The 21,056-nt window shown below is 40.4% G+C and overlaps 2 protein-coding genes across 13 annotated transcripts in view; one reads left to right on the top strand and one right to left on the bottom strand.

The window, feature by feature from the left end:
- Window positions 1-1,601, bottom strand: part of SDCCAG8 (SHH signaling and ciliogenesis regulator SDCCAG8) — a 246,249-nt gene extending 244,648 nt beyond the window's left edge. For 3 of the 5 annotated variants that reach the window (XM_007989963.3, XM_007989969.3, XM_037986195.2), the window contains exon 1: window positions 1,122-1,601. In XM_007989963.3, coding sequence (XP_007988154.2) covers window positions 1,122-1,188 — 67 coding nt within the window. In that variant the 5' untranslated portion in view covers window positions 1,189-1,601. The remainder of the gene's footprint in view (window positions 1-1,121) is intronic. The other 2 variants (XM_007989967.3, XM_037986199.2) reach the window with 2 other exon arrangements.
- Window positions 1,602-2,089: 488 nt separating this feature from the next.
- Window positions 2,090-21,056, top strand: part of CEP170 (centrosomal protein 170) — a 127,249-nt gene continuing 108,282 nt past the window's right edge. For 7 of the 8 annotated variants that reach the window (XM_073011878.1, XM_073011875.1, XM_073011874.1 and 4 more), the window contains exon 1: window positions 2,090-2,326. The gene's annotated coding sequence lies outside the window, so the exon portion shown is untranslated. Of the gene's footprint in view, window positions 2,327-2,579; window positions 3,019-21,056 lie in introns of those variants that run through there. The other variant, XM_073011872.1, reaches the window with a different exon arrangement.

Here is a 21,056-nt window from a genome sequence, read left to right as displayed (position 1 = left end):
AGGCACTGACACATAGTAGGCATATTATGCAGAACAACATATGCTTCATAACTTAGTTTCTAAATGTCGTAAACAGTCATGACTTAGAGGGTTATGAAAATGCAACAGAATAGAAAGCAGAGTTTATTACATTTAGTAGAATAAAAATTCTTCACTGAAACCTATAGTTTATATGTACACATATGTCCCATATAAAATTTATTTCTTACTATAGGTAAACATTTTAAGGAGTCTTAAAATCGCTGCTTTATGGGATTATTTCATTTGCTCCCCACAATAACCCTATGGACAATTCCATAACTTCCATTATAACAGAATTGAAATTTCTAGATGCCATATATATTGTCCAAGGTGACAGCGCCATCTAAAAGTACAAACATTAAGTCCAACAGAGCTTAAAAGAAAATAAATCCAGACATTTCTTGTACAGATACTTGCTCATAGGCTAATGTGGTAAGACAATCTCAATTAATAAGGTTTTGATAATAGTAATTATGGCTTGATTAGATAGGCTTTGAAGACAGACAAGCCTGATAATACCTGGCTCTGCAACTAACCAGCTGTGTGGGCTCTGGCCTGTAATTCAACCTCTCTGAGCTTCGATTTCCCCATGTGTAAAATATTCATACAACTGTTGTAAGCTGCAGATGATTTACTGTATGCAAATAGCCTAGACCAATTAAATGGGGGCTGTTGTGATTAAAATAATTATTAGTGTTTCCCCCCTCGGATTCTATAAATCACATTCAATCCACTATGCCATAATTTAAATGTGTAACAACTGTGCATCAGACTTTTATTGGATTAAACAGCAAAGTATGGGAACTGGGCAAAAATGGCATAGAGCTATCCAAGAGCCTCTGCTGTCGCTGGTTGAGAAGGATGCCAAGATCAAGGAGTTGATTCAGGTAACTAAGGGAATCTGAGGAAACATCGTTGCTTAACTGTAAAAACTAAATCAAACTACTTCATCCTCCTCAGAAGACCACAGCAAACATCCATCTTGCTCCTCTGTAGCCAGGATGGGGCAGACCCAGGTGTTAGGAGACGCACCTGGTCCGCTCCCGCCCACTAGGCCCTGGACACCTCGGGGCTAGGGACAGAGGTTTGGAGCAACTCACCCCGGAGACTCCGTTGATACTGCCCCAGAATCTCCTCCAGGGTAGAGTTCTCCGGGGACTTCGCCATGCACACACTCTAGGCCCAGAGGTGGGAGTTACGTGGGGAAATGTCCAGCTTTCTCCCTTCCGAAAACAGCAGGCCTGTGGCCGGGGAGCGCCCGCCTGCTTCCTGCCGCGGCTGTCACAGGGGAGCCTAGAATCCCGCACGAAGCTCGTGGGGGCTCTTCCCACCCACTGGCCCTCGCGTTGGACCTCGGGAGTTGTAGTCCTCACGTTCAGAGCCTCCAAGCTCGACAATCCTGAGAGCCTTCCAGTCACACTACAATTCCCAGAGACCACTGCGCACCAGGCGCTAACTCGGACGGTTGGGCTGCCAGAGCCTGTTGCCAAGAGACAGGCCTGCAGGCCCCGCCCTCTTCCTCCAGCCCAGCCTGCTTTAGTCCCGCCTCCATCCCACTCTTCTGCCGCCTGGACCACCCCAAATGACAGAAAGGGCTCACTGAAGGCCTTGACGCTTCGAAACTTGCTAATATGCAGCAGTTGATCCCTAGGTTACTCAAGGACGCAGAGAGGAACCTCTGAACCCTGCTTCGATTGCGATATTTTTTTAAACGGTCGAATAAATCCTCAAGAAATAGAAGCTCTAAATCCTCCAAACAGCCTAGATTGTAAAGGCGGCCGACACTACAACTCCTAGCATGCCCAGTAACCGGACCTCCACTTGGAGTTGGCGCTCTGCCCGCTGGGAACTGTAGTCCTTGTTGGTTGCGGTCCCACCTAACTCCGAGGTCCTCTTCATTGTTCTAGCTGGTCTTTCGGGGCACGCCTGCGCAGTGGGCAAGCTGGAAAAACGTGTGGGTGAGACCCTCGCACAACCCCTTTTCATTGTCTGTGTCTGGCGCCTGCGCAGTAAGGAATCGCTGGAACTGGGCAGGAGGAGGGGATAGGGTCCGGCTCCTCGCCCTTTCCCGAGGCGCCTGCGCACTAGGCAGCCGCTCTTTGCCGTTACCGCTATGTGTGGGGCGTGTGTGGAATAACGTTATTGCCCAGCGGAGCTGAGGGCCCCGGAGCTCGACCGCAGCGGCAGCGACGACAACAGCGGCGGCGGCGACGACGACGAGGTGGGGGGAGGACGGCGTGCGAGAGACTCACGGGACGCGACTCGCCCCGCCTCCCCCGTCCGGTCCCTCTCGCCACTGTGAGGGGTAAGTGATGCGATCGGCTGCTCGGTGTAGGCGCCGCAGCCGCCGCGGCGGCTGCTTTTCCACGTCCTGCTCCTCGGGTTTGCAGCGAGGACTCGGGCGCGGCCCGCCGCGGGGCGGGGGTGCGGGGCTGCGGGGCTGGACCGCGAAGGGGGCGCTTCCCGGATGCTCCGCGCGGCGCCGCCACCCCCACCCTCTGCCCGCCCAGGACCGGGGGCTGGACGGGACCACCCTTCCCATCCCCCACCCGCCGCCCTCGGGAGCTCCAGTCCTGCGGCCCCCCGGCTTTCCCGAGCCCCTTGCCGCCGCCTCCGCGTCCCCTAAGTGCATTGACTCATTTTCAGCTTTCTCCTGGCTTTGTGCAGCCCTCCCCCTTCCGCCGTAGCAGTTTGCGAGGGGTGCGGGCGGAGCATTGGAGGGAATGGCTGCGCTGTCGCTGGGGAAGGGATTTTTCCCCGATTGGAGCAGTTCCCCGGGCCGATCCCTTTTGTGTGGTTGGTTTTGAGGTGTGAGGCGGTTGGCGAGGTCAGGCGAGGAGCCTTTTGGACGCGTTGGGAGGGCGTGGAAGAAGCGCTGTCATGCACCCTGCCAGGCGACTGCACCCCGCGGAGGCTCTGGCTCCGTAGTAAACCCGGGGGAGGAGAGAGTGGCTTCCTGTCGGCTTCATTGTCCTAGGATTCAAATATAGGGTTTTGGTACGTTTCGCTTCCATTTTATACAAGCGATGAAAAAATAACATTTGCAGCTGTCTAACGCAGGGCGGGAAGACGTGGGATTTGTATACCAAGTCACAGAATCTCTGTTCGGTGGCGTTTCGTAGAGTTTTATTTATTTATTTAATTTATTTTTGAGGAATGTAAGGGAGACAGGGACTATGCCTGCTGGAGTCCAAGCACTGCCAAGGTGATCAATATAAAATTACTAGGTGACGTTGGAGCCTGGGCTGGAGAGGGCCTGACAACGAAGCTGTTGTGTCAGGGAAATGAACCAGCAGAATTGTTTTTTCAATGGGCGGGTAATGCATTTATGTTCCTGAGGGAATAGATACATCTTTCCGTTTTATTTTTTAAGCAAGTAAAACAAAACAACTGGCCCAGTTCATTTCTGTTTCCGAAGTTATCTCATTTTTCTTCTGTTAATGAAAATTCAGCCATTTGGGAGGAATTTGGCGAAGCAGATGATACATTTGATTGAAAATGCATCTTTTAAAACGATTTCATCCTCAAGTTTACAATGCATACAGCCATTTGCTGGCGTTGCTTCTTAAAACACACCAGAAGAGAGGATAAAGCAGGATGGGGAGGAGCAGGTGGAGGAATAATGGGAGAGGAGAGAGTGACATTTTGACTATAGTATCTGGATCTTCACTGGTATAACCCTAGCTGGGTATGCTTCAGAGACTTAGGAATTCAGCTCTGGAAACAGTACACTGATGAATAGCAAGTTACGTATTTTTCTGTCATTATTTTTTAAAAAGTAAAACTAGGGCTGCCTTTAGCTCTTCCTAACTTTGTAGGTAACACGGAAGAGCCCAAGTGCACTTGACAGAGGAAGACACTAAAACTCAGAAAGTTAACTGACTTGTCTGCCCAAGCCAGACTGTTAATGGAAGGCAGAGCCAAATGAAACTCAAGGTCCATTCTGCAGAGTGATCTTTCCTGTGTCCCCCAGCCCTTTTACCCTGTGAAAATGTATAGAAAGCTTCTTTACGCTCTCCTTGAGTAGGCTGTGACTATCACTGAACTTGATTCTCACCGTTATTAATCAAGTTCTTGCCTTTGTGATGTAAAAGTAGTAAATTCTCCTGAAATGGACCTTTAGTTGTATAAAGTAACTTACTAAATGAGGAAAGATGTCCTAACATGTGCTTTTCATAAAAACGAAGTGTTGCAGTGTTTTCCCTACTACTTAATGGTAGGTTTTAGTATTATTTCTTGAAAATCAATAGTGTTTTATAATAATATGATGATCAACTCTATAGGCTATGTTAAAAATAAACATAGCCCTCTGCATAACAAGAACCTAACAAGAACAAGAACCTGTGATGTTTATTTTACCCCAGTTAATGAGTTGTAATCATTAATGAGTTATTAGTGATTACTTTCAACTTAAACTAGAATTTACATTTTAAGATATATTAACTTTGTTTTTTATTGGGTTGATTTTGCCATAAAGTGCTCTCTTCTTGCCTTATAATTTTAATCGTTTAATTTTATGTTGCATTTTAATAGACTTCTTTAAAGGATTTATTATTTATCTTAAATTTCAACTTTAAAAAATCTAAATTTCAGTGTGTGGAATTATATTCAGTCATGCTTTAAATGTATTTTACTGGTAAATTTCATTGTGTTCTGAGATTATTTTGTATGGAAATAATCTGCCTGTTCCCTATTTTAACATTAGAATAGTGAAATTTATACTGTAAACCTTAGCATACATTCTGCATATTAATGCTGCTATGGTACTTTTTAAAATTCTGTGCTTCGTGATTTGTTTGATTTGTTCTAAGTATCAGTTTCTTGTTCCTTTTTATCTACTGAAAAAAAGAACTAGTTTTATTATTGTATCTGATTGCAATTAGATAATGCTCATCTAGTACTAAATATTGTATATGCTTAAGTTTTTTTGTCAAAATTTTTTTTATTCCACAAAATTCTATTCCTGAAAAATATTTTTTCTATACTAATTAATATGTAAAGACTTTTCTTTCTTATCTGTCCCAAACACTGGGATGTTAAGCAGTGTACTTTTCAACTAAGTATCTGACAGACAACCTGATATTTAATTGCTAACTAAAAAATCTGTACAGTTGCAAATTATTCTGGAAGTATAACAAAAGAGCAGTTACATGCCATTTAAAGAATGCTTGGTGAGTAGATAATATTGACTGAAGCATTCAATGTTGATCTGTTTCATTAAGAAATGGGATACTTTTGATGGGAATAAATATCAGACCATCTTTATCTCATTAATAACCAAAATTTCTAATCAAATACCCTAGGTTTTGATTTACTTACTCAAATATTTCATGAAGCATTGTTCAGCAGTGAGTTAGCCATTGTGAGAGATAAAAAACATCTGTCTGGTAGTGTGGTTGATTAAACTGGGTATATTGTACAGTTTAGCAGAAATGTTTTAGCCAAAGCCAGTGACATAGCCAATGTGTGTTACCGGTAAAGCCCACTTTTGTATCAAATAAAGGTGCAGAAACAAAACAGCAAAAGCAAAGTTAAAGAAAACCTCATAAAATCTACTTACATACAAACAGGGATTGCGACAAAGTATAGAAGTGGAGAAGAATCCCAAGCATGCATTGTTGAGGTCTGAAAAACAAATGACACATAGCAGAGAACAAGTCATTTTTTAGGTATATCCATAATTAATAAATGATATAGAAAATATTACCCTTTGAAACACAATATTTATTGAATAGTTGAATAATACCTACTAAATATTGAACATCTCCTAAGTGCCAGGAAGTGTATGTGTCTGTGATGTGTGTGTATTTAATGTATGCAACAAATTTCTAAATTAAGGTATTAGTTTTACACATTGAAAAAATTTGAAGCATAAAGTTAGTGAATAACTTTGCCTCTGTGTTACACATTCCTAACTGATAGGGCCTATAATTGAACCTTTGTCTTTCTGGCTAAAGCCAAAATTCTTTCTACTCATCTTAGTAAGTTAAAGAGTACCACTTGTTTCCTTACTCTGGTTCATACAATTTTAGAATTCAAGGGAACTTTAGAAGTCAGCTCATACAATGTGCCACCCACTACTAATATCTCTGAGATGTTATTGGGTCCAACTTCTCCACAAACCCTTCCCTGGACATAGAAAAGCCTGTTTAGCTTCCAAAAAGTGTAATAGGAAGATCTTACTTAAATTGAGCTAGTAGCTGCTTTTACTATGTAACTTCTTCCCATTGGTTGCAATTCAGTCTTTAGAAGTAAGATGAAGTAAGGTTTTTCTCAGTGTATTAACTAGATTTTCTCTTGTCTAAATGTTAACAACACCTCCAACTTCATGTGGTTTCCTTTGCCATCCCTCACATCTCTCAGTTGGATTCAATCAGTTCTGTCAGTGCCATTCTTTGTGTTCTGATCTTGTTTCCATATTTAATTCTGCAGTTAGGGTCTGAATGCAAAGTGCAGTGAAATTGTCCCTTTTCTTATTTCAAGCCATACACTTGTGTTTAAAGTCTAAAATTGTATCAACTCTTTAACAACAGTAATCTCTGCTAATTCAAAGCAAAAAAACAGAGAGAGAGAAAAACGTTATATGGCTTCTCAAGTTATAGTTATGTAATTCAAGGGATTATTTTCTGAGATTTTATTCTCCTTTTCTAATGTTCATAAATGGCCTTTATTAAATGATAGTGTTAGTAACACCTGTTAATGATAGGTGTTAAGTTTCTTTTGATGTTGGTCATGGGGTTTTGTTTTCTTTTAGTGTTCCTAATTAACCAATAAAAAGTTGGCAGCCTTATGTTGATTCTTACTTTGTTTTCCAGAAAATTGGTCTGGAAACCACTGACGTAGTCAACATAAATCAACATTTTTACACATAGCTAGATCTCTCCCATTGTGTATATACACACTGATGATGTTTTTAAAGCAGTATTTTACCATTGCACCCTATTAAATTTCATCTCCGTGAACGTAGCCATAGTTAAAACTTGGGATCTTCTTGAATCATGATTCGTTCATCCAAGGGATTAGCTTTCCTTCCTGGCTTTTTGACATTTATAAATTTAACAGGCCAAACTCTTAGGTCTTCATCCTGGCCATACACTTAATATAGCCAAGGACGAAGCCGTGCACATCTATAAATAGAATACATGTTACGTAAATAAAAGATGCTGGGAAGAAAGGTGACACAAAAGTAATGAAAACCATTTGCATGGCTTTTGTTTGCTTGTTTTTTGGGGTTTTTTGTTTGTCTGTTTTTGTTTTTGTTTTTTTGAGACGGAGTCTTGCTCTGTCTCCAGGCTGGAGTGCAGTGGCGCAGTCTCGGCTCACTGCAATGTCCGCCTCCTGGATTCAAGCTATTCCCCTGCCTCAGCCTCCTGAGTAGCTGGGACTACAGGCATGCCTGGCTAATTTTTTGTATTTTAGTAAAGACAAGGTTTCAGCATGTTGGCCAGGATGATCTTGATCTCCTGACCTCATGATCCATTGCCTAGGCCTCACAAAGTGCTGGGATTACAGCTGTGAGCCACAGCACCTGACCTTGTTTTGTTTTTTAAATTAAAGAGAAAACCATTATATCCTCCAGTAGTAAAGGAATTAGATGAAGTTTACAATATAGTGGAGGATATGGATAATTCTTTTATGATATAAAGTCACATAAGGATAGATGCGATGAAGAAAAATTAATCAAGGTAAAGAGATAGTGATGGAGGACTGCTCTTTTAAATTTATTTTCAAGTGTTCATTCAGGTAGTTTTCAAATAATATGTTGAAAAGAAATAATATGAAAAACCTCTTCACCCTACATCTTATCTGCTGAGTTACCACTTTTGCCAATCCAGTAAGTAGCTATTTTTATGATTTCTTACGTATTCTTCAGTGAACTTTTTTTTTTTTTTTTTTTTTTTTTTTTTTTGAGACAGAGTCTTGTTCTGTCACCTAGGCTGGGATGCAGTGGCAGGATCACAGCTCATTGCAGCCTTGACCTGCTGGGCTTAAGCGATCCTCCCACCTCAGCCTGTTGAATAACTGGGACTACAAGTATGTGCCACCATGCCCAGCTAATTTCTTGTAGAGATGAGGTCTCACTATGTTGCCAAGGCTGGTCTTGAACTCCTGAGCTTAAGTGATCCTCTTTCCTCAGCCTCCCAAAGTTCTGGTATTACAGGCATGAACCAACATGCCTGGCCATGAATTTTTCTTCACCTCAAGCAAATATAAATATATATTTTGTGTCCCCTATGTGACACAAAAAAATAGCCTCTTTATCCACTATGCTACACCTTGAGAACTGTTTTAGAGTGGTTAGGGAATCCCTCTTTCTGAGGTGACATTTAGCAGAGAGCTTGCATTAGGTAAGGAAGCAAGCCTGTAGGTATCTGAGTGGAGAGTATTCTACTCCGGTGCAGTGGTTTTGAGGCAGGAATGGGATAAGTGAATTTGGAGAACACCGTGGCTGAAGGTGAGTGAGGAAAAGGTGCTTATAGGAGGAAATGAGGTTGCATAGAGATTTTATTGGTTGATTTTAAGTACTGTGAGTGTTCATTGGAGGATTTTGAGCACAGCCAAAAAGTTGGGTTATATTTTTAAAGAATGGCTCTGGGTATTCTTTAAGCCACTGGGAACCATGAGATAAGCAAGGAAATGATTGGAATGATCTGGTTTAAGAGACGTGAATGGTTTAGAGTAGAGCAACAGTAGTGGCATTAGTGAAAGTTACTAGGTTCTGGCTTTAGAGAGTCAAATGTTTTGTACATGTTAAGTTTGAAGTGTCTGTTAAACACCCAAGTGGACACCTCAGGTAGGCAGTTGGAGATGTGAGTCAAGAATTCAGAGGAGAGGTTTGGACTGAAGATAGTTAAATGTTAAGCATCACCAGTAGACTTAAAGGGATCTCTTGGGTAGGGAGTTAGACGGAGAAGAGATCCAGAAATTGAGAACTGGTACTTTCCACATGGAAAGCTGAGCAAAAGAGAAGGTGCCATTGAGGAGGATTGAAAAGTGGCCAGTGAGGTGTGAGGAAACTGAAGAGTATATTGTCCCACAAGCCAAGTAAAGGAAGTATTTTTAGAGATAAGGAGTGACCTGTATCACCTTTAATCACCTAAATACTTCCTAAGAAATCAGGCAGTATCCTCTTTCTTCCTGAATAGTCTCTGAGAAAGCAATTTCCTTTCTTCCATCTGGTTTATCAACATGAATGTTCACAGTTATTCTCCCCTGGAAACTACGAAATCTAAAGCCCTGAACAAAGTTTTACTGATAAAGAGGCCAATGCAGTTTCCTACGTGGATGGGTATGGCCGCTGCTGCTGCCTCTGATGTTTGAACAGGAGAAGCGATGCTGTTGCATGGGAAGAATTTTTCAGGAAGCTAGTGATAGGCCAACTACCTCAGAGCTTTATTGTGGTAGCCACATGAGGTGGATGTAAAAGCCAAATGAAAGGTATAATTGCAGGTAGGGGTCTCCTTCCCTTACTGCCCCAAGTGTGGTACCAACTTGATGGTGTTAGATTTGAAGAACTATGTTGGCAAATAAAAATATTTTTCATTTTGAGTCTGTAGGAATGGTTTTTTACTTCCTCTGCATTCTATCCCCGTAGGCAGTTTTGCACATCATTTTATAATATTCTTGAGGGTAGAGAAAAGGGCTTGATGCTAGAAAGAGGATAAAAACAACCAGGCCGGGCGCAGTGACTCACACCTGTCATCTCAGCACTTCGGGAGGCCGAGGTGGGTGGAACGCCTGAGGTCAGGAGTTCGAGACCAGCCTGGCCAACATGGTGAAACCCTGTCTCTACCAAAAATACAAAAATTAACCTGGGGTGGTGGCGCAGGCCTGTAATCCCAGCTACTCAGGAGGCTGAGGAAGGAGAATCGCTTGAGCCCAAGAGAAGGAGGTTGCAGTGAGCCAAGATTACATCACCGTACTCCAGCCTGGGCAACAGGGTGAGACTCCATCTCAAAAAAAAAAAAAAAAAAAAAAAAAAAACAAGTTTTAAGAAAATAGCTTTTTTCCCCAATCCTGAATTCATCCTTTAATTCTAAACAGTGTCCAAATAAAGAGACTTTAGGTGGAAAAGTAAGCAATTTAAAAGACTTGCTTACGTTTTTTTCCTTAGGCCGGCCAGGAAGGCTTTCTTCTTTTAACCAACTTTTTTCTGGAAGGTGTTCAACTGAGTACTGGTTTGTCACATGTTACACGGAATAGAAAAAGTGCACATTCAAAGCTGAGGGACTGGTTAGGGGTTTTGAACGGTTGGCAGCCAACTAGAAACTGATTTGAGGAAACAGGAGGGTAGGAGAAATGAGTCTCCTTGATGATAATAGGGGTTAATTGCAGAATACTTATTTTGGTGAAAAAGGAGCATCGCAAATACAGGACTTTCTGCGGTCAGCTTTTGGAGGCAGTGAGGCTATAACGGCACAACATTTAGGTATCTTGCAAACCTTATATAATATGATTTGCTATGGTTGGTCATTACATACTTCTCCTCGGATAAAAAGAAATGCATATAATGCATTGCAAATTGAAGGCCCTTTTATTTTTTAATACTTTTTTATATTAAAAATCTAATCCTAATACATGGCAGAAAATTTAGAAAACAAGATTTTCTACCATTAAGTACTATTACAGTCCCACTAGCCAGTAACCGTGTTATATAATCTTGTCTATTCTGGTTTAATTTGGTAACATTTTATCGTGAAGTTAAACTTTTTGGCTCCAACTTTTAATGGTGGTATAGAATCTGTCTTCTGAAACATATCATCTACTTACATACAATTTATGAAAATTAAAGATATTTTTAAAATTGCATTTTTAAAATTGTAAACAACAGGCTGGACGCAATGGCTCATGCCTGTATCCCAGCACTTTGGGAGGCCAAGACTGGCAGATCACTTGAGGTCAAGAGTTCAAAACCAGCCTGGCCAACATGGGGAAACCCCATCTCTACTAAAAATACGAAAATTAGCTGGGCTTGGTGGTGCGCACCTGTAATCCCAGCTACTCGGGAGGCTGAGACAGGAGAATTGCTTGAATCCAGGAGGCAGAGGTTGCAGTGAGCTGAGATTGTTCCACTGCACTCCAGCCTGGGCAGCAGAGAAAGACTGTCTCAAAAAAAAAAAAAAAAAAAAAAAAGTAAACAACACTGTAATGGACATTTCTAACTCTGAATTTCTGTGCAAATCAGTGTTTTTCTTTGATTTCAACAAATTATGGTTAAAATACAATGCAGATGCAAATGCAGAATTCTACTAATTAAACCTTTTCTAACTTCAATAAAATTACCCCCTCCAGTTTATATTAGTTTATTCTTCTACCACTGGCATATGAAACTGTGTGTTACTTCAACCCTTCATCAGTGCTGAATATTGCATATCTTTTTTAAAATTTGCTTTCTTTTTTCTTTTTTTTGAGGCAAGGTCCCGCTCTGATGCCCAGGCTAGAGTGGAGTGGTATGATCATGGTTTGCTACAGCCTTTACCTCCTGGAGTCAAGGGATCCTACCCACTCAGCCTCCCAGGTAGCTGGGACTGTAGGCATGGGCCGCCATGCCCATCTAAGTTATTTTATTTTATTTTATTTGAGACGGAGTCTCGCTCTGTTGCCCGGGCTGGATTGCAATGGCGCGATCTCGGCTCACTGCAACTTCTGCCTCTCAGGTTCAAGCGATTCTCCTGCTTCAGCCTCCTGAGTAGCTGGGATTACAGGCGCACACCACCACGCCTGGCTAATTTTTGTATTTTTAATAGAGATGGGGTTTCACCATGTTGGTCAGGCTGGTCTCGAACTCCTGACCTCATGATCTGCTCACCTCAGCCTCCCAAAGTGCTGGGATTACAGGCGTGAGCCACCCACCACACTGGCCAAGTTTTTTTTATTTTTCACAGAGACAAGGTCTCATTTTATTGCCTAGGCTGGTCTCAAACTCCTGGGCTCTAGCAGTCGTCCTGTTTCAGCCTCTCAAAGTGGTGGGATTACAGGCATGAGCCACCCAATCTGGACAGTTTTGCCACTTTGATAAACAACAACCAAAAAAAACCTTATTTAAATTTCTCTTACTGGTAACACTTAACATTTTTTAAAAATACGCTTATTGGCCATTGTATTTCCGACCTGAATTGCTTGTGTGTGTTCCTTTTGCTTGTTTTTCTAAAGGATTGTTCATCATTATATTCACTTGTGACAGATTCTAGGATCACCATACTTCTGTTGTATCACCCTGCTACCCTCACTTGTAACAGCTTTTGTGTAATAGATACTGTAAAAAATTTTTCCCAGATTGTCATTGCCTTTTAAATTTGTTGTTTTTACCCAACAAAGATTTTAACATGTGTATAATCAAATTTCTCATTTCCTTTTTCTTATGAAATAATCTCACTCCCCAAAATTTTATTAAATTCATGCCTGTCGTATTTGTGATTTGAATTTTTACATACAAATGTGTTAATTGATAATGTTTTTTTAATGTATTTAGTCATATATAGCCTGCTGTGTCAGTTTATTGTATAATTCACCAGAGTTTTTACTTTTTTTTTCTTTTTTCTTTTTACTATCTTTTTTTTCTTTTTTTTCTTTTGTTTCACTTTGTCCTCCAGACTGGAGTGCAGTAGGGGGGATCTCGGCTCACTGCAGCCTCGATCTCTTGGGCTCAAGTCATCCTCCTGCCTGAGTTCCCCAAGTAATTGGGAATACAGGGCACGCGCACCCACACGCAGTTAATTTTTTCGTATTTTTGGTAAAGATGGGGTTTCACCGTGTTGCCCAGGCTGGTCTCAAGTTCCTGAGCTCAAGCCATCTGCGTGCCCAAGACTCCCAAAGTGCTGGGATTACAAGTGTGAGCCACGACGCCTGGCCCAAAGTTTTTACTTTCTAAACTATTTGTTTTTTAATTTCCTCTTTTCACTAGAATTAAATTGGGAGATACATTTTTGAGGGTGAGTGTGAGATGCAAGGAGCTCTCTGTTTTGGTGGGGTGGTTATTCTAGATTTTTTCTTTTTTTAAAATGGAAATTCTCAGATATACAGGAAAGTTGAAAGAATTTGACAGTGACCACGCATATACTCACCATGTTGATTCTACCAGTAACACAGTACCAGTTTTATCACATACCTAGCCGTTTATTCATCATTCCATTTATCAGTGTATCTTGTATTTTGATGCATTTCAAAGTAAATTGCAGATATTAGTATTTGTGTGTGTCTGACTAAAGTGCTCTTAAATTAATTGAGGCTAATTATGTTTCAGTTTTACATTTTCTGAATGTACTATTGAAATATTTTCCAACCTATCACTGTTATATTTAAAAAGACAGTTAAAAAATGAACATACTGTTTTTCACTCCAGTAGTTTTGGTGAAGTAGGTGTTTCTGTAAACAGGTAGCTAACTACATTGACACAGATGACATTGAGTTATTCCTTTTGGGAGTAGGGCGTGTGTGTGTGTGTGTGTGTGTGTGTGTGTGTGTGTGTGTGTGGTATCTACTTTTAAAGAGGAATGATGACCGGGCGTGGTGGCTCCTGCCTGTAATCCCAATACTTTGGGAGGCCGAGGCAGGTGGATCACGAGGTCAGGAGTTCGAGACCAGCCTCGCCATCGTGGTGAAACCCTGTCTCTACTTTAAAAAAATACAAAAATGAGCCAGGCCTGGTGGCACGCAGCTGTAGTCCCAGCTATTTAGGAGGCTGAGGCAGGAGAATCGCTTGAACCCGGGAGGCGGAGCTTGCAGTGAGCTGAGATCCGGCCACTGCACTCCAGCCTGGGCGACAGAGCGAGACTCCGTCTCAAAAAAAAAAAAAAAAAAAAAAAAAGAACATAACTCATCACTAGAATCTGGCACTTTTTCCTAGTGGATATTGGGTTGATTCCAAATTAACATCCCCTGCCCTTCAAATATAGTAAGATGAGGGGTAGGAATCGTTCATCAAAGAACGCTGTGTTGACAACCATTTGCTTTCATCTACTTCTCAGATGTCTGCTCTTGCCACTAAGATTTCTAATGTTTGACTTTCCTTTCTCTCTTGTTCTTGGGCCCAATTTGTAGTCTCCTCCTCCAGTCTGCGTTCTAAATCAGTACATTATGCTTTTCCTGTGCTGTAATATCTTTTCTGTTTCTTTCTTTTTGATCTTCCTAGTCAGCTTCATAGCCCACTCCCCCTACCCTCCCGTCTTGTCAGCCCATGCAGTCCAAGCTGAAGGAGTCTATTTGAGAGATTAGAAAATATCCTTTTTTTTTTTTGCTCTTGTCGCCCAGGCTGGAGTGCAATGCCGCCATCTTGGCTCACCGCAACCTCTGCGTCCTGTGTTCAAGGGATTCTCCTGCTTCAAACACCCCATTAGCTGGGATCACAGGCGCCTGCGGCACGCCTGGCTAATTTTTGTATTTTTAGTACAGACAAGTTTTCTCCATGTTGTCAGGCTAGTCTCAAACTCGTGACCTCAGGTGATCCACCTGCCTCGGCCTCCCAAAGTGCTGGGATTACAGGCGTCAGCCACCACTCCCAGCCTACATTTTCTTGATATAGTTAGGATAATTTCTCTATAGCTGTCATCATATCATCACCTTCTTTTATATTTTAAAATACCTTTATAGAAGGTGAAGCATTCTTACATTTTCATTCACAAAGCAGTCATTTTAGTTGTAGCGGCATTTTGGTAAAGGAAGGGATGTTGTTAACATTGTTTTATAAGGCAATTAAATTACTAGTGCCTGGTTTTTTGCACTTTCTAGTTCTGTAGTCTTAATGGGGAGCACACCTGTAGTTTGCACCAGTTGGCCTGAACTGAATCTGTGATTCAAAATATTCATATTCCTTGGTACTTCTAAATAATTCATGCAAAAAGTTGTGTTTCATTAACTTTTCATTTTTGTGTTCAAAGGTACCCTCCTACACAAAATAAAATTTGCCTTCTGCAATTCCCTGTTCATTTAGATATTATTAAAACTTTGAACTTTGTTTTCATAGTGTAAAAATGGAATATTAAGCACTTTGTTGTTGAAATTAGTGCTTCTGGCTGGGTGTGGTGGCTCGCACCTGTAATCCTAGCACTTTGGAAGGATGAAGTAGGAGGATCACCTGAGGTTAAGAGTTCAGGACCAGCCTGGCCAACGTGGTGAAACCTCGTCTCTACTAAAAATATAAAAATTAGCCAGGCATGGTGGCAGGCACTTGACATCCCAGCTACTTGGGAGGCTGAGGCAGGAGAATCACTTGAACCCAGCAGGCAGAAGTAGCAGTGAGCTGAGACCGCACCATTGCACTCCAGCCTGGGCAAGAGAGCAAAAACTCTGTCTCAAAATAAATAAATAAATAAATAAATAAATACATACATACATAAATCAGTGCCTCTTAAACTGTGCACAGTGGTGTCAACAGAATTAAAAAAAAAAATACAGATACCTATACCTTACCAGTTATATGATTATAAGTTGAAGTCTTTAAGTATGAAGCCTAGACATTGATAAATACATACACACATAAAGTGTGCTTATGTGTACAAATGTCCACAAGTGATTCTAGTCCTAAGAGCCATTAACTTAAGGTGATCTCCTTAACCAAGGGTGTTCTTCTGAGGAAATAAGGTGGAACATCTAACAGTGGTGGTGAACGGCTTAACTTTCAAAGTGAGGAGATGAATATTGAAACTGATCCTATGGATTGCTTATTGCAATTCTAGTCTGATTTATTTTATATTAAATGGATTGTGTTTTTTTTTTTTTTTTTTTTTGGAGACAGAGTTTCTTGTTGCCCAGGCTGGAGTGCAGTGGTGCGATCTCAGGTCACTACGACATCCACCTCCCAAGTTCAAGTAATTATCCTGCCTCAGCCTCCTGAGTAGCTGGGATTACAGGCATGTGCCACCACGCCTGGTTAATGTTGTATTTTTAGCAGAGACAGGGTTTCACCATGTTGGCCAGGCTGGTCTCAAACTTCTGACTTCAGGTAGTCCACCCTCCTCAGCCTCCCGAAGTGCTGGAATTACAGGGGTGAGCCATCACCACAGTCGGCCAGATTGTATTCATACTACTAAGTAATCAGAAAATTCCCAATGAATTTTATGTCAGATTTCTAATATGGCTATTGGCCTCTTGATAAAACTTCACCAGAAAAAGTTTGTATTGTGCCACTACTACCTATTAATGTTTGCTGAACATTTACTAAAGTTTCAGGCATCCATACACGGTACAAGAGATACCAGGATTACTAATAGTCACTTTACTCAAGCAACTCAGTTTATAAGGGAAAATAGACAAAAATAAGTATATTTTGTAAGAAGAAGTTTAGGAGTTGCTGTAGGTGTATGTGAAGGGCAGCATGGGTGATGAGAATTGGGAGGCTGGGAATTCTATGGGTGTTTTCCTGGGGGAAGTGGTTGCTGAGAAGCTCACTATGAAGGGTCTTGGGACTGCACAGAGCTTTCACTTTCAAATTCAGTTGAACATGAAACACAAGGGAGGGGCAGAGTAACATGGGAGCTAACAGGGCTTTTTACTCAAAACTGAAGAGTTTGAATTCTATCTTGAACTCTACAGGGAGCTATTGAAAATTGGGGAGTGAAATTATTAGATTTACTTTTATAAATGTAATTTTGATAGCTGGATAGAGGAAGGATTTGGAGAGTGGAAGGTTAGAGACAAGGGATTCAGGTAAAAGAGTTCTGCAGTAATTTATTGGTAAGTACCAGTGGGATAAGAGGAAAGGCACCAAGAAAGATATTTAGGAGGTGGAATCAAAGGGACATAATGACTTACTTAAATAAAGCGGGAGTGGGAGATAAGATATCTGGGCAGTTGGTGATGCCATTCACTAAGACAGGGAGAACAGGAAAAAAGGCACATTTCTTTAGATGAAAGTGTTCTGTTTTTTAAAAATTAAATCTGAGGACCTTGAACTGAAAATGACTAGTAAGCGGTTAGAGGGAAGGTCTGGATCTTGTAAAAAACGTTTTGACTTGACATTATATGTGTGACATTATAATAAGCAATATTGGAAGCCCAGGGTTTTCAAAGAAGTCCCAAAGGGATTACGTATAGGGGAGTAACCTCCTAAAAACAGAATTTAAAGAAAAAGTAGACACTTTAAATGAGGAGTGCCCGCAGAAGTGAGAGGAAACCAGAGTGATGTTTATAGAAGGCAAGAATGGTCAAAGATATTGAGAGGTAATTTAAGATAGCAGTACTAGAGATCATTAGATTTAACAATTAGGAGCACGTTTTCAACCATGAGCTCTTAGCACAATAGTTCAAATTCCAAAAATTGCTTTGACTTCAGAAATTCAAGTTTACTAATATGTGGACTGAGTTCTGTTATAGAATTACTTTCTGATTAGGTGATTTGAGTTTTTCTTTAATACATGTATATACACCATACACTCTGGTACGTTTACTATAAGAAAATTCAAACATAATGAGGAAAATTATACTTTTTTTTTTTTTTTTTGAGATAGAGTCTCGCTCTGTCGCCCAGGCTGGAGTGCAGTGGCCGGATCTCAGCTCACTACAAGCTCCACCTCCCAAGTTTACGCCATTCTCCTGCCTCAGCCTCCCGAGTAGCTGGGACTATAGGCGCCCGCCACCTCGCCTGGCTAGTTTTTTGTATTTTTTAGTAGAGATGGGGTTTCACCGTGTTAGCCAGGATAGTCTCGATCTCCTGACCTCATGATCTGCCCGTCTCGGCCTCCCAAAGTGCTGGGATTACAGGCTTGAGCCACCGCGCCCAGCCTTATACTTTTAAAAAATGTATCTACCATTAGGTTTTGGGTTACTTCCACTTGTTAACTATTAATGCCAATAATTTTTTATCCATGTTAGCTTCTTTTTACCCTCAAAATTGCAGAAACTCTTCTCTAAATGAAATATATCAATATTCTTTTATTTTTTTATTTTTTATTTTTCCAAGACAGTTCACTGTGTTGCCCAGGCTAGAGTACAATGGCACAATCTTGGCTCACTGTGTCCTTGACTCCTGGGCCCAAGCAATCTTTCTGCATCAGCCTCCCTTGTAGCTGGGACTACAGATGCATGTCACCACACCTGGCAATTTTTTTTTAAAATTTTTTGTAGAGACAGGGTGTCACTTTGTTGCCTAGGTTGGTCCTGAATTCCTAGGCTCAAGCAATCGTCCCACCTCGGCCTCCCAGGGTTCAGTATTCTTTAGGCTGGCTATGCCTAGCAATTCCTCCCTTAAGAGAATTCTTGTATTTCACCTTCTCAATCAAACTACAAAGAAATTCCATTGAACTGTTACATACCTCATGGTGTAGAGGTATGTAATAGCCCTAGGTATGTACATACCTCTGGTAAAGATAAACCTAATCACTTTAAACATCCGTAGCCTAAGAATTACAGTATATGAAAGAACAGTCTTGCCAGTGCAATGAATATTTAAAAATTTTAGACAGAAGATAGACCCGATTGTTTATATAATTTACTAATGTGTATGAAAGTCATAATGATGCTATCTTTTTTGAGATGGATTCTCGCTCTGTTGCCCAGGCTGGAGTGCAGTGGCGCAATCTCGGCCCGCTGCAACCTCCACCTGCCAGGCTCAAGCAATTCTTCTGCCTTAGCACCCCCAGTAGCAGAGATTACAGGCACCCGCCACCACATCCAGCTAATTTTTTATATTTTTAGTAGAGATGGGGTTTCACCATATTAGCCAGGTTGGTCTCGAACTCCTAACCTCAGGGTGACCCACCCTCCTCGGCCTCCCAAAGTGCTGGGATTACAGGTGTGAACCACCATGCCTGGCCTATAGTGATACTCTCTTAATTAAATTAAAATACAAGAGCACTTAATTTTCTTTTGATTAAATTTTTCTTTTCCGCATGCATTATTTTATCAGCCATTCTGCATGTTTATATACGGTAAGTATGAGATATTTAACGAAAGCCATCCTTAAGGTAAATAATAGTGTCATTTGTTGGTTTGAGAACTGAACTAGCTAGAGTACCACTAGCCACGTATGAATATGTAAATTTAAATTAATTAAAATTAAATGAAATTTAAAATTCATCTTTTTAGTTGTATTAGCCGTATTTCAAGTGCTCAATAGTTAATATATGGCTTGTGGCTAATGTATTGAACAGGAACATTTCCATCATCACAGTCTGTTGCACAATGCTGGTATAGAGATTATTTATAAAAATTATAATTTAACATGAAGATAAAAATAAAAACTGCATAATTTAGGCTAGTAATTAGCAACTTACTGTTATACAGTAAAGTGTGTTAGTGATCTATTCACTAAATACATTCTTGCTTAAAATAGAGCCTGAGACTTTTCAGTTTTCTACACTTTGAAGTTTCAATTCAGTTTTCATATGTTATACTGATGCTGCGATGGAAATGATTTGTACCCACCTCCCAGATAGTTAATGTATAGTGAATCAGAAAAGGTATTGAAGATGAACAGAAACTGTTTTTAAAGGGCACAAGAATTAGCGATATGCTAAAATTAATTGCAGGCACATGACAGAGAAATGGTTGTCATGAGTGAACTAAGAACAGTGAATCAAAGCATTTGGCTTTCAGGGTTTTACAGACCCTAAACTCAGACTGCTTTCTTCCCAGTGTCACTCCCTCCTGTAGACAGTTTCAGCTCTTTGAAACGGCTTTGTATGTCTTTTCCTGCTCCTAGTGCTCTATGATCTGGCAGTTTTTCAGATTGATAGTTACTTAGTGAACCTGGAGATAGTTTACTATTCTTTCAGATTCTAGGTTTCTAATCCATGCTGTACCCCAGTTTACTAAATTTGCCTCATTTCTCTAGATTGATCCGCTGATTTTGGTCAGCTGATTTTTGGTTTTTGTTTTTAATAACTGATTGATTCTTTCTTGTTTGGGAACTTCTCAAGGAGAGAATTTTGGAGCCTGCTGGTGGCCAAACAGGAAGCTGAGAAGATTGAAAGTAGGGAGAAATTTACATGAACTGTCAGCATTTATTGCCCAGAGTATCAGAGAACTTCTTGTTAAGTTAAAATATATTCCTTGTCAGTCATACTCCAACTGTAGCCATATCCGAGACTAGCGTAATCACCTGCATCATTTTAAGGTATATTTAAGAAAAATACAAAGGAGATAGTGATTTGTGGGAAAAGCCCCGTATTTGGTAGCTGAAGGTCCAGATTTGAATCTAGGTGGTTCCTGTGTATACTAGATTTGTAACCTTGAATAAGCCTTTAACTTTAGTTTTCTTAAGGGAAAAATGTTTCTTGAATGCTTGTTTTGGGAGTTAAATGAAAGAATGCAAGTATTAATAGAAGCAGTTAGCACAGTTACTGGCACAAAGGAGGTACTTGGTAAATGTCTGAATCTAAGTCTTAATTGATTTTTTGGTGTAAAGCAACAAAATTATGCTTTAATAAGGGTAGTACAGTTTTACCAAAGCAAACAAGTCATATTTAACATTTTTCATAAATTGGCAAGGAAAACCTAGCAAGAATTATTAATGCCTAGATAATTTATGGAAAAATATAACATTTTTTCTTAGGTGTTTTCTTTTAAGCATTTTATTGAATGGTTTTTATGAAGAAATCTTTTATTAAATCTCTGGCTTGCTAGCTTTTCCTGTCAAATCTAAGCCTTCTGTTAAAAATATGTAATAAACTCAGATACAGAATGTGTGGCTTGGTATTTGGAATGTCATCTTCACTTATTTTTGTGAGAAGTGTTTTTTTTGTTTGTTTGTTTTAATGCTATTTCAGATTTAAGTTGCAGCTGATATTTTTTCTTTATACCTGTTTGCTTTAATTGCCTTTTACAAAAGAATTAATAATATATATGGCAGATGATAAAGGTAAAATTTAGAGTAGTCATTCCAGAATAATCATGAGCATATGAAAGCAGAAAATTTCCCAGTAATGAGTTTGTTCACATGAGCATGAAACAAGTATCTTGGTAAGTATCCAAAAAAAGCACAGCTGTGGATTTATTCTTTTGGAGTAGCTATATAAATAAGGGTGGAGATTTAAAATAAATGAATTTTTTTCCAAGAGTGTATTTCATTCTGTGTGCCAGATCAAATTAATTATACAGCA

Source organism: Chlorocebus sabaeus, chromosome 25 (genome assembly GCF_047675955.1).
Source record: "Chlorocebus sabaeus isolate Y175 chromosome 25, mChlSab1.0.hap1, whole genome shotgun sequence".
In the NCBI taxonomy this organism is placed as follows: domain Eukaryota; kingdom Metazoa; phylum Chordata; class Mammalia; order Primates; family Cercopithecidae; genus Chlorocebus; species Chlorocebus sabaeus.
Note: the sequence above shows the minus strand (reverse complement) of the source record. Positions and strands in the feature narration are given on the sequence as shown.